At 35.2% G+C, this 14485-nt stretch overlaps 1 protein-coding gene across 1 annotated transcript in view; it reads left to right on the top strand.

The window, feature by feature from the left end:
- Nucleotides 1–14485, top strand: part of MAN1A1 (mannosidase alpha class 1A member 1) — a 147161-nt gene that overhangs the window by 127883 nt on the left and 4793 nt on the right. The window contains exons 9-11 of the mRNA XM_064508926.1: nt 7336–7555; nt 8350–8522; nt 14065–14180. Of these exons, the coding sequence (XP_064364996.1) occupies nt 7336–7555; nt 8350–8522; nt 14065–14180 (509 nt within the window). The remainder of the gene's footprint in view (nt 1–7335; nt 7556–8349; nt 8523–14064; nt 14181–14485) is intronic.

The raw sequence follows: 14485 nt of genomic DNA, 5'->3' as shown, positions 1-14485 counted from the left end.
AACTAATGCAAACAGCGACAGAGCTGCAACAACTCAATTAGATTAGTTTGTCATATTGTGTAAAGCCAGAAGTATGTTAATGAATTGAACATTCCTTCAGCACTTCTTAGCATTCTAAAAAACACATTGTAGGATAAATCTACATTAGCAAGTACTGTGGTGCAGTGGGAGCTGATGTTTGGAAGGAAAGGGTGCTGTAGACCCAACATTACCCCCCAAAAATGTGGATAGTGTGAATGTCTGTAACTTAGATGGGTAAGAATGAGTAAACACACAGCTTATTTACATATTTCATCAGCTGTTGTGTTTAAAATATTTATCACACTACTGCACCAGTGTTCTGTGCGTAGTGATAGAGTTAGCGGTATTATGTAGAAACACAAGATTCATTACCCTTAACAGACTAGAACATTCATCCAGGCTTGTCGTCCCCTTTTATCCTCTTAGATATACTTCCCCTGTTATCAGAAGTAAGGGAGGAGGTTTGAGGATCTCTACCGTTGCTTACGGAAAGTCTCAAGACTTCTGCAGATTTTTATGTCATTAATGATTTATTCGTAACTACACAGTCTCTATGTTTTGGGCTACAGAAAGTACTTAATAAAACATCTGCATGTTTATGGATCATGATTAGAAGCAGCACACTATACCGTTGTTTGAACACTTTAAGGAGGACACGAACAAGGAAAGTCCCACAAGAGAAGCTGTCTCCTTTCTGCTTGTGGCTTTGCTGTTGTCGCTGGAACGTCCTGTCTATCTGAGCAGCCTTACTCACTGTGCCATTTCCCCTTCCTTCACAAAGGCTAATGCAGCAAAAAGTTTGTCAGGATCAATATATACTTATTCTAGAACATTTTAAATTATATAATGTAACTTTTTTGATAGTGACTTGTCTAAGTAATCATTTGATTCATGCTATTCCTTTAACACTGTTTTAAGAATATGGATAAACTTAGCCATCTGGTAGCAGACAGCACTTAGTATATGTAGTGCAAGAGCATTACTGTTCTTAGGGACACCAATAAGGTCTATACAGCAAAAAAAACATAAGCAGATTTTTCAGACAAAAATAAATTATTAGCTTTCCTCTAGAACTTAATGATCTTTTTAATGAATGGAGGGATAGGTGTCATAGTAGTTAAAGGCTCGCCAACATATCCATTTTAAAAACCTAGGTATTTCCATTACAAGCATTCTTACTTCATTTCACATGTAAGCTTGTCTGTATAGTCATCATATATTAGGTCATCAGTCTAGAAGCAGTAAGTGCCTAACAGCTTTCAAAATGTTTCTTATATATTTTGTGCTTAAACAAACGTAAGAGCCCTTCTGCGTTCAAATTTCTGTTTTGATCTTAGAAAAGCCAAGTTCAGTAAACAGTTAGGACCTCAGGATGAGAGGATACCACTTTTCTTTGCCAGAAATATTTAAATATGTTTTTACAAAAGCTTGAACTGCCTATTTCAATTAGTGCATTGTAGTTATTCTAAGAATATGATTTTGCATGATGCATGGGTCTTATAATACATATTTAAAACATGTATGAAAATATCCAAGAAAACACAATCAATTAGTAATTAAGTTTAAAAAAAAAAAAGTCTGGGAATGTTTTTCTGCATTCTCCAAAATGGCTGTAATAATGGAACAATGCAAATTTTAAACTTTTCATAATAAACTCACTGGAATTTTGGGCAAAGGATAAATGTGATGAATTACGAAGATGGCTAAAGAAAAGTATCTTTTGCATTAGATCAACTCAACAAAGAAAACATGAGGGAAGAAACTCCAAGTCAAGAAAGTGGGCCATTCGCTTATAAGCCCCACAGTCTGCAAAACCACAGTAATCCTGATCTGCCTGGTTTGCGCTGATTCAAAGCAATAAAAATGTATTGGTGCAAGCCATGAATATTTAAAAAAAAAAAAAAAAAAAAGCAACTAACATTTTACGTCTTTGAATCATTGGGATTCACATGGTAGATCTCTCTGTCATGTTTACTGTTGCTTTAAATTGTCAAAATACTTTTCATGAAGAAGATTCTTATAGGAAGAAAAACATATTAGAAGTGTCGACTGAGATAATTTATTGTGCTTCATTATAAAGAAACATGCAGAATTGTAATTATCCCTAAAACAAACATTATAAACCCTGGAGACTTAGAGCTGGGATCATATTTTTGAAGTTTCAAATTTATTAAGGTACAGAAATGCGTAATTATGACTTGCAAGACAGTTTTATCTCCAGCTACAGTGACATCTTGAGGAGGAGGAAATAAAATGCCTGATTCTTGTTCTTAAAATAGAAGTAATCATTGAAATTCATTAATCATAATTAAGCAGTTATTGTATAAGGAGAGTTAAAATGCATAAGCGCTAGAGGAAGTAGAACTGCAGTTGTACATTGCATGTTGAGGTTTGTAATTTATTGTTATCCCTGCCCTTTTAGCAGAGTTAACTTTTTTGCGATGCATGTTTGTTTTGAATTTAACAACTTTCTAAGGTGCAGAACATTTTTAATGTGAAGCCTACCTCTGCACTGGGTAAGAGGTCTTTGGTAATATTTTTATTACCGGTCTGCATAGTCCACCAAGATAATACTCTGTGTTAGAAAGAAGCTTGTTGATCAGTTTTTTACTCCTCATTTGGACTCTCAGATGACTTCAGTGGCTGTACTCTTTATGTCTTCTCTCGAAGTAATCCAGTTCAATGTCCTGAACAACTCGCAGTCAAGTCAGGGATTGAGGAAGGGGAACGGTGAAGATGGTGTTTAAGCTGCTTTTGGTCCCTCACAATCCCTGGAGGTTGAGAGGAACTGACACAGTAGCGTAAGAGCGTCCCAACTCCCTGAAATACAGATTCCGCTGGTGACCCCAGGGCAGGTACCAAAGGAATGAGAAAATAGGCTGAGAGGGACTGCTTCTGCATAATTTTGCAAGTATAAGGGCTGGCAATGTGATGTAAAGACTCAGAAGCAGATTGCTAAACAGAGAACACAGAATATATTATCTTAAAGAAAAGAGCAGAAGGGGGAGAAAAGCAGTTTGTGAAAAATTGGACCATTTTGGTTCTTTGCTGTCAGTTAATGGAGGTGGCCCGCACATGCAATTTGGAATCCTGTAACCTTGGAAAATTCAAATTTTTTAATTCAGTGCAATTCTTCCTGCATCACAGATAGGGAAGGGCATATTTTTTAACATATGAACTGAGAAGAAGCCAGGAGTAATACAAGGTGCGGTTGAGTCAGAATTCAAAATGCAAAGGGAGCTCTTATTGTTTCTAATGAGTGTTCAGGGATTATTATAGTTTTTCTATAGAAGGAATAATTTCCCATAAGATGAAAAAAAGGTAATCTAATCAAAGTCGTTATTGCATTTTGGGCAGTCAGAACTGTAAACAGAGCCCTGTACTATTGCACATGAAAGTAGAAAAAATTTGCAAGGAATTGTTTCAGCTATAAAAGTTAGGCAAGCTATAAGAGCTTTCAAGTACACTCCAAACTATGTGCCATGCTAACTTTACATTTTTTTCTCTAAATTTATTTCTCTAAATAGATCTGGCAAATAGCATTTATTTCCCTTTAGTCACCTTTCCTTCCTCTGCTTTTTTTGTTCCACTACAGCCTAAAGTCAGCTGTCTTTTTTTTTCGCCTCTTTCTTTTTTTCTTCAGTCACTCACACGTAGCATCTGCTGTTACTCCCTTTGGGAGCATACATTGCAGCCACTTTTTCTTTGCAGCCTTTCATGTTGCACAGTCTCTTTGCATTACCTTCATAGAAAGAAATTACTAGTTGCATTGCAGAAATATATTCTAGAAAACAGTTAGAAAAACCCCTTCCATTTATTTAAAAGGAAAACTGTACCAGTTCCAAACAATTATCCATCAATAATGTATTTTCAGCTAATCAAAGACCACTTTCTTCTAGCTTTTTTGATTCTTTGCAGATGTTATATATTGGCTTATATTGAGAATATTTCATTATGGTAAAATGAAGTAATAATCTCTATAGTGACAAATATGACACCGCCTGATCTGCAAGTCATGAAGCTTAAAAGGAATTATTCCTAGGTAGGGAGCTCTAATAGAGCAGCAGTTAAAAAAAGTATCCCTTTTTTAGATCTGTAGATAATTATATCAAAATAAAAGTAAATTGATTCTAAGTATGACATTCAAAATTAATTCTACCAAGTGGAACTTTTCATTTGAGTGGATCTTTATCACTGTACTCTCCAGTCTCCTTTTATACTAAAGATGCTAAAACAAACATCTTATACTTTCTGGCAGTATCTCTGCCAGAACAGCATCCACAGCACTGCAGATAGCATTTCAATATGGGATTGCAGCTCTATCATTTATGCTACTCTTCAAGTTCAGAGTTTCCTATATATATATCTTCATTTAAACTGGTAGTATTTCTTCTTTATCCTACTATTTTCTCAACTCTGTCTGTAATCTTTTTATTCTTAAAACAATTGCCCATATATTCCAGCTAATGATTTAGGCCTGCTCTTGCCATCAAGCTTATTTAAAAAAATAAATGTTTTTCAGAAAGTACAGGCCAATCTGAGGGTACTTACAATCTTTGTGAAATTCTCACTGAAAAATGTTTTGATATGCTGCTCACAGAAGCACATACCATTATATTCTATCCAGTAAAAATATTAAGAATTTGAATAGCAACGTCTGTGAATTTCCAGTAGATTTATATGTAATTTTATGTTTATAGCCAGGTACAGATATATCCACTCATCTAGTGCTTAGACCTGTGATTGTACAAAGTATGACATGGCAGTTTGAGAGTCCATAATACATCAAATGCATATATATTAAAAATAACTTTAAATAGACTCATGTACTAGTTCTAAAAAAGGCTGATTTCTAAAACCAAGATATTTTTCTTTACTAAACATGAATAATTAATTTAGATTTTTTTATTTTGTGGATGTTTTTTACTTTGTGCAATTGTTAATATCAATTATCATCAATTTTTATTAGTTTCTTAACATCAGTTTGTTAGATTAAGCTTAAAACTTCCCAAGTAGAAGTAATCTTTTCTTCCAGCTTGAAATTTAATCTTGAGCCAGAAGAGAAAAACTTGTGAAAGGTTTATTGGTATCTCAAAATCCATTTTCATACTAGAAGTCAGCTTCAGCAATCATATCTTGTCCACCTACTATCGTTCTAAAGGTGCATGTTCACTGTTATTTCTGTCAGGTACAGTAACGCTTCATTCTGTCTTTCATTAATTCTTTACTGAAAAAAAATTTGCTATATACTTTAATTTAGTCATGAACCTATCTTTATTTATTTTTAAATAAATTCCAACACAACAGCGAAGTGACATGTGGAGTTACCAACTATTACCAGAATTTTTTATTTGGTTAGATGGGAATACCAAAAATCAAGTGTTGTGAAATTAAAAGCTTTTGGTTTCTGGACTTGGTTTTAGGTAGCTTTTTTTTAACAATGCCTAAACAGCTTGAAAGCTATTTCTCACTAAATTATTGTGTATTTTGAACAGTAAGGCATCCTATTATAATCTAAAAGCAGTTTTATAATACAAAGAGCTGTCTGAAATAATCTAAAAGTTTTCCAATTATTTCTGTCTTCTGATAAATTTCATATGCGTGTGCAGCGGGACATTCTACAGCAGATTCTTTGAAACCTTTTCTTTAGTTATAAATTTAAATATTTTATACCCAAATGGGTAACTGAAAAACATGTTTTAAGCAGCATTATTTTAAAAAACATTACTCAGATATTCCACTGTTAGTTTCCCAACATGACAGAAAAGCTTTTTATGATGCACTTGGAATATGCAACCACTGGATTTGCTTGACATCAACTGAGCCTCTGTAATTCTTTCATTTCCCACAGTGGGGTCTGTGGTTTGGATGCTTTAAGAAACTGTTTTTTTCCCCACCCTTTCCCCCTTCATGTTTAATTCCTATTTTTATAGGATAAATTATGTGGGATTTATTTAAAGTACAGGTATTTTCATTATTTATTGCTGCTTTACAATTTAAGTATGCTTTTTGGTTGGTACCCAGTGCTAAAAACATTTGGTCAAGAAGAAAACAAAGGGCCTGAGGAGCTTTCTGAGCCAATAATAGGTTCTGGAGACAGGCACAAAAACCTCCTTACTAAATGCTTTGCACTAATATTAATGGAAGTGTAAGTATTTTTCAAGATGATGTTCTTTGCACAAAAAAACTACTCAATGAGTAAAACTTGTAGGATTCTTCTGCTGATGCTTCTAGTTTACAGAGGATTTTTCGTGCTTCTAAAACAACCTTTACAGACATTTAAATGGGAACAAATAACTATCATCAATACCTTCTATCATCATCTTTTTTAATTTTGGCTTATCTGTTAATAGTTCTCTGTACTGATTTTCTTTTTTCCCCCCTCCTCATGCAATGCACATTCACTAATGGTTCTGGATCTCATGATCCCAATAGAATAAACCAGAACACTGGTGGATAACTGAATGCATAGTAGCATTGTTCATCTGCTCTCCAATATCTTTTCAAGAGTAATAGCTTACTTTCTGTGTGGGTTTCTAGTTAATGTGCTCCTCTGCATCATCTCCATTGTTTTAACTCTGTTCCTCTCGTAAGGTATGGTTGTTTTCCTGGATTCTGTAATCGGTGACCATACCTTGCTGCACCCAGTTATAACTTTCTGACTAGGAGATCTATATATTTTTACTCTGTTTAGTTTTTTCCAGAAATCTTGAAAAGGTTCTACTTCTGATTGATAATTTTGGAGGTATTCTACTGGGGGGAAACTCGCTGGACTTTTGGGGGAATGCAATAGACTCAGAGGCCTAACATTGTTCAGTACATTGAGTTAGATCTTTTGAATATGAAGTATGTTTGCGTATGACTGACATTGCATTATATCAATAACCAAATCTTTTAAGTAAGAATTAAAATAAATGGAAAATATGGAAGCTGAACACAGCATCACTATTAAAAGTGCATCTCCCTTACCTGAAATTGCTCAAAGTAGAGAGGGAAAGTAATAAAAGAATATTTTAATGGATTTTCTTTTTTTAGGTCTTTTCAATATTTTTACAATGTGTATGGATGAGTTGCAATGAGTTGCAGCAGAACCAATCATCATTACTGATATATACTAGTCTGTGTTGATTTGGCTGTACTTTATGTGAAGTTATGTTAGCTTGTATTACCCATTTTTCTTCATAAGCAAAGCCAATACTGAGAGAAACAAGCCAGCCAACCTGTAAGACAGTTTTCAGTCTGCTGTGATTTTCATCTTTGTCCTTCATGCTCTACCAAATGGTACATTTGGTGTGAAACCATGTATTTGTGCAGGCCATCGAGACCCACCTCATTCGGAAATCAAGCGGAGGGCTGACCTACATTGCTGAGTGGAAGGGTGGACTGCTTGAACACAAGATGGGACATCTGACTTGTTTTGCTGGAGGCATGTTTGCTCTAGGAGCAGATGGAGCACCTAATGACAAGACAGGCCATCACATTGAGCTTGGTGCTGAAATTGCTAGGACTTGTCATGAATCCTATGATCGTACAAGTAAGTACTGTATTACAGAGATTAGTTTCATAATTCAGCTTTGTAAAGGCAGCTATCAGTATTTTTTGCATAATGGTCAATGAAAGTTTTATTATGCTGATAACTCTTCAACCTTCTTTTTAAAATGCTGTTTGCTCCAAGAGTAACTTTAAGAATGACTGCTCTGTTAACAAATATTTTCTGTGCGCTGGAATCATATCTACTCACTGACATTTCACTTTGTCAACTTCTATATAGCCAAATACAAATAATAGAGAGATTCTATTCATTTATGTATCACTGTAACTATTAAACATGTTTTACCCACAAAAAAAAAAAAATCTTATTCTCAGTTCTGTTGGTGCAACACTGCAAACAATAGAACTGCACAAAGAAAGTGGAACTCTGTGCAGGAAATTTCTTTGGATTGTTTCATCTTCTCAAGAAAACAACCCTGGCAGCATTTCAGGTCCCAGAGCGTATTTTGAAGTTTGATATGGAAAAGTAAATATCTTCATCTTTGAAGCAAAATTGAATATGCTGCTTGTTATATGAAGTCTTTGAGAATGCAGATGTTAGCATCGCTATTCAAACTGGAACTGCAGTCTAAGGCATTGACGAAGAATAGCTCTTTTCCATTATGAATTATTTCCAAAACATTAAAGCAGGAGATGCAGCAGTACCTTTCAGAAATTACATACCTTTTGGATAACATGGCTGGTGTCACATGAAAGGACACTTGATTTGGAAGGTTACATACACATTTGAAATTTTTTTAATGCCTGTATTTTTGCCTTTATTTTTATGTTGAGTAGGCATGAAGCTGGGACCAGAAGCCTTCAGATTTGATGGTGGTGTTGAGGCCATTGCTACAAGGCAAAATGAAAAATACTACATCCTCCGACCAGAAGTCATAGAGACCTACATGTACATGTGGAGGCTCACGCATGACCCAAAGTACAGGCAGTGGGGATGGGAAGCTGTAGAGGTAATGTTTTGTAGGATTGTTTTCTTCTTAAATCCTAGTATCTTGCTAAGCAAGCTATTGAACAATACCTGGATGTTGTGCAGCAGTTGGACCATAAATATTTGTTTTAAATCAGTAATATCATCTTTAAATATCCAGAGATTCATTTACTAAATAGATGAAATAAAATCTTTTTGACTAAATCAAGTCTTGCTGGTATTGCATTTTAGTACAACATCTTGCGATTTCAAATTTTTAAATACTTCTCAGGGTCACATTTGGATGTGCTGCTCAAGATACTTAGTATTGCTACATGTGAATAGGAGGTGCAAACATGCATCAAATTTGAGCCTTGGACACAAACAAGTTTTGTGAAGCATATTCTCAACAGTAATTGCAATAAAGAGATTTTAATTACTGCAATTAAGGCCAAGATTAAGCAACTAGGCAGCACCTAACATTTTGAGAATGAGTCACTTTTTAAAAGCCTAGGGCATCTGGATTGAATTCCATTAATGCTACCAATCTCATCTAGCTTTGAATTTCTGTATCGCACCAGCCTGTGAGTTTCAATTAGCTATGTTGAATCTAACAATTTGTGTTTGTCTAACTTGAGTCTTCCAAGAGGGCAGCTAGTCTAGACTGCAAAACACTGGCATGCAAAATCCATCGGTTCTCTTATTTCAGTGGTTAATTGCTCTTATTGTTAGAGCTGAGAGGCTTTGGATTTACCTTGTTTCATCCTCTCGGCATGGGTTCCTATTACACTTGTAGAGTTCACACAGCCTCATTTTCTCCTCACATTGCTATTTTATCTACCTTTCATTCTGCCTTTGGAATTTCTAAGCAGACTGAGCTCTTACTGGAGGATACAGGAAGCTGCAGAACGTTTTGGGGGGGTTCTCCTTAACAAAAACAGAAAAAAATTGAAAAAAGAACTCTGTGTAGTATTTCATAACTCGTTTTATTTTGTGGTCTTATTCTCTGCTGGTTTACAGTGACCTTTCAGTCTTTTAGAGAGTTGTTGCTTTCCAGGATTTTAAAAAACCTGTTCATTAGTTTGACCAACACCTCTTGTTTCTAGGAGCGTATATTATAGTTTTGTTTTGTTTTGTTTTGTTTTTTTTGAATGGTCCTTGTCCACTAGTTGCAGAAGATTTTCACACAGTTACTGATCTCTGAGGGACCTTACTAGAGAGCTGTTACTGGGTTATGATTCCATAGTTCTGGCTGCGTGACATCTACCAGTTAGCCGGTTCCCTCAACAACAACAACAACAACAACAAAAATATATAATTGTATTCAATAATCACAGTACGAGATACTGAGCTGAATACTGGGCATAAAGAACATTGTAAGTTTGGTAATCAGATACTCTTGAAGAATGACATTTATGGTAAAGTCTGCTTTTCCATAAAAAAAAGCATTAACTATACTTCTACTCTTTAACTCTTCATTGTTTGAATATCGTCAGCAGTATTCAGTATTCCATATTCAGCTAGGTAGACTGTAGTTATTTAGGACATATTATTTGCCTTCCTTGGGTATTGGCTGTATCTGCTTTGAAATGACACGATTCTGAGCTAATGATTCTAAAACAGTTGAAAAAAAAATGCCAATTTAGAGTGCTATTCCCTTCATTTCTTATTTGCTAACACCATCCATAGGACCATGTTTTACTATTGGAATCTTCTCAGGCAGATTATAATTGGAATGTTTAAAATCTCTGTTTATGCAAGTCATCCCACCAGGCTTCAGTAATGCCAGCTATACTACGTTTCTTCTCTAGGAGATGTTTTCCTGCCTCATTCTTGCTGCCCACACTGATAACATTGTTATAAACAATTGAAATGTTTTTCTTGTTATTATTCTTTACTCCATTGGTTCAGTTTGTTTGTACTTAATTCACATTTGTACACTCATTTGTCTTCTTAGCACTCTCCATGTGTTGCTTGTTTAACATTCTTGTAGTTACTCTAGTTTGGCTCTAATGTAATGGATTAGAGCCCATGTGTGGGAGATGCAGCTGGTCCCATTCTGTGCATTCCCATCTTCCGCTGTCCTAATCTGCAGCTGAGTGTTTCACAAAAACAAGCCCTGCAAATTCACAGATGTTATAGAGTCAGTCGTAGGCTTCAAATATTTTTCTCTTTTTTTCTTTTCTTCTCTTAGAAGACATCCCTGATGTCTTCTGTAGCCTGTACAGTTCCACATGATGCTATATTATTTGTTTCAGCATGTGTTGTGACCACTTCATACATTCTGCTCTCTCTTCCTCTTTGTTTTTGTACCAGAGAAGACATGAAACCATCTCAATGTTATTGGGGAAATCTCTGACCTCTAAATATGGGGGTTTAATTACGAACACCAGTTTCATTAAGAGGAAGCAGAGACTGAAAGAAAAATAAAGTGGAAACAATCAGACTGCCTTTGTCTGAAAAAGTGGTTCTTTAGGTGCTCTTTCCTCTAATTTTTTCCTTTGGAAACTTGCTTTGCTGCTTTAGCTCAATTCCAGGATTGTGCTGTAATTCAGTAGCTGGAGAAAATGCAGTTATGACCAACATCAATATCCCCTGTTATTGAGTCAGAAAGATTCTATCAGCTCAGCTCATGAAAGTCTCCCTTTCTGCATTTTAAATGTGGCACTTAATTTGAAGTCTTAACGCTGTTTTTTTCCCCTTTGTGATCAGCCAGTTTTCACTCCATTTGATGTGTTCCATCGCTAGCATAACTGATCTTAGCCACCCTCGCTTTCTGAAGACTACTAATTTAAATCATGGTTTATTGTTTCTTCCCACCCACCACCACCCCCCCCGACTCCCAGTGTGAAAATTACTGTATTCTGAGACTGAAGGTATGGAGACAAAAAGACATTGTTGCCAGTTAAAGGAGGGTGATACCCAACAGCCTTTATATTGCACTAATACCACACATGAATGTTCCTTTAGTAAGTGTAAGATAGCTCTGAGGGGTCAAGGTGCTTCACGTTTGCACCAGGTAGATGCCACCAAGTAGCTTACATGGTGTAAATTAACCTCTTAGTTTAAAACATAGCAGTCTTTTCAGGTGCTTCTAGTCTCTCTCTCTAGAATGAACTCCAGTGAATCCTCATAAAGAAGGCTCTAACTACATGTTAGAGCACATAAACCCCAAAGCAATTTGCTTTTATTTTAGCTCACCCTGACTAGAATGCAGATGTTTCCTTGAATAATAGCCTTATCCTTCAAGTTCTCCTTTTGCTACGCCTTGGAAAAGATAATCTTATGTTTGATACTGAAAATCTAGACACAGATTCAGCATTTTGAATTCATCACAGGTTGAAATAGATGAGAGGAAAGGAGTACCAGCCAGGGGAAATTACTTGCTAAGCTTAAGTATATTTGTCACTTATTAAAAGTGTCCAGAAAAATTAGAGAAGCTAAAGACAGACAAGGAAAGACAAATAGGCCTGTTATATTTTAAAAAGGATGTCTCCTGGAGAAAAGTTCCTTTTAAATATACACTAGGCAGCTTACTCTCCAATGAAAACTATGGAGAGCCTGACGTGCAAGCTAAATATCTGCCGATAGCTACGGGAACTCTAGCAAAAATAAGGAAGTGTAGGATATATACTCACAGCAAGACACAGATTTTTTGACAGCTTTTAGAGCAGGTGGAGGTGAAAGATACCTCAGTAATCATTATTCTATTCCCATCTCTCCCCTCTCAAAAAAAAAAAAAAAAAGCTTGTTCTGCCTCTTTGCTTGTCTTCTGCCTTTTCTTAGCTTTTTGCCATATGTAGCTTGAAATACAACATCTTTCTCTAAATAAAGGCTATACATCCTATTTGTAAAAAGTTCAGAAAAGGAGGAACTAGTTGTCTCATGGGAATAGATCCTCTCATCTCTCTGTCAGCGTTTCAATACAGCTGCAGTTACTTCTGCCTGAAAGCTGTCGCTCCGATACCTGTTTCCATAAAAAGCAGCATGTTACAGAGCAGTGTGGTCCTGAGTAAACACAGTAATCCAGAATGTTTACTGTCATTTTCGTTGTGAGGAATTATTTAGAGCTACAGATCACTTCCTGGATTTGTTTTTGAATAATGAGTTGTGTTTTGAATATAATAGTCTTAGATACTCTCGCTTCCTTTATTATATTGCATCATATCAGAAACTTATTATAAAACAGAAAAAGAAAAATGAAGAGGCTGAGAGTATTTTTGACCCTGTTATATAGGCCAGTTATAAAGGAAAAAGATGAATGAATATTTTTTAAACAAAGAGCTGCAATAAGAGAACTAACATTCAAATAAAGTATTGGATAGCGGTCTCCTTCAAAGAAGTTAGACTTGTATATAGATACCACTTTTCTAATGCAAACACCTAACTAATATAATTATAGAAAAACAGCAAAGTATATTAAATAACGTAACTGTATATATCTTCTACTATTCTATCACCAGATACATGTTCTACTTATTTTTGCCCTTCTGTATACACTCTTCATCAACCTCTTTTTTCTTTCAAAATTAGCTGGTCATATATAATAAGATTTGTGTGGGCAGAACAGAAATGATATTTGTGAGAAGGTCCATGCACCTGAGTCCTTGCCAGTGTGCGTGCTCTTTGTTATTGTAAAATAGGAATCAATCATTTGTATTACAAGTTTTTAATTGAATACACAGTCTGGAAATTAGTTAAAGAAAAACATCCTTATTCTCACATCTAAAACCTATTGCATTAAGTCTAGTCAGCTACTGTATTACCTTTCTGTCTACTTCTGTGTATACAGACAAAGCTTTTTCAGAAAGGTATTAAAAAAATAGGACCTTCTGCAGAAGAAACTCAGTCACAGCCCAGAGGTTTTGCACTGAAAGACAAAATAATTACAAAGGGAAGCTAATCAACCTATACAGCAAATTGAGAGCTAGCTTTCATAAGGGTTGAATTTTCACAAATTGGGCACTTGCTTTTTGAGAGAAAGGTGTTTAAGGCATAAATGGACCAACACACTACTATTGGCAAAGGTGGGAGACTTCTTAATTGAAAAGCTAAATGCTATCACTTTTCCAATATCATTACCTCTTTTAAAGGCAAAAATGTATGGTATTAAGAATCTTTGGACTTTATCATGGCATTTAACTCTATCAAGGTAATTTTTAAGCACTAAAATTTGACCAAGGAAGATGCATGTAACAGGATCTCTGAGGCTGGGTAGACAAGTCTGTGATAGAGAGGGTACCCTACTAAGAAGAGGAAAACTAAATAAGTTAAAATACCACATCCATATGTGTTCCTTTCTGAAAACTGGTATGTGTTCATTTTTATTAATTAATTCATTATTTATTAATTAATCATTTTGCTTCTCTTCCTAAATGTGAAATTAAACATATATGCCTGTGTCTTTAAAAAAAGAAATTTATATCTATAGTTTTATCTAGTTTTCAAGTCTTTCTCAAAAAGTTTTGAGAAAGTTTGTGAACGATTCTTTGTAGCTACAGGTTAGTGTCAAACAATGGAAAACGGACAAATGATTCATTTTGTTAATCTTGCTGAGTTTTTTTTCCCATTTCATCCCTCTTCAGGCACTGGAAAAATACTGCAGAGTAGATGGTGGCTATTCTGGCATCAGAGATGTTTATAACAATCATCAAAGCCATGATGATGTGCAGCAAAGTTTCTTTCTTTCAGAGACACTCAAGTAAGTTAAAAAAGTTGACTTTCATTAATGTAAAATAGTTCTGTGTATCATCTTTACAGATACGTGCTTATCATTAGTATCCTTGACATTCAGGTAACAAAATCTGACTTGAATATTAGTGCTCTTCCTCAGGGACAGGAAACCAAATTGCCTTTTTTTCTTTTTTTCTATATTAATAAACTAAATTCTATGACTTCTGGAAATTATTCTTCCTTCTGTTAAAGGTATTTAATAGTCTTTGTTGAGAAATTACATATCCTAGCTTTGATAGGATCTAATTACATACACCAACGCTAGTGAAACAA

The sequence above is a fragment of the Dromaius novaehollandiae genome, chromosome 3, assembly GCF_036370855.1.
Source record: "Dromaius novaehollandiae isolate bDroNov1 chromosome 3, bDroNov1.hap1, whole genome shotgun sequence".
Taxonomy (NCBI): domain Eukaryota; kingdom Metazoa; phylum Chordata; class Aves; order Casuariiformes; family Dromaiidae; genus Dromaius; species Dromaius novaehollandiae.
The sequence above is the reverse complement of the archived record's forward strand: the minus strand, read 5'-3'. Positions and strand labels throughout refer to the sequence as shown.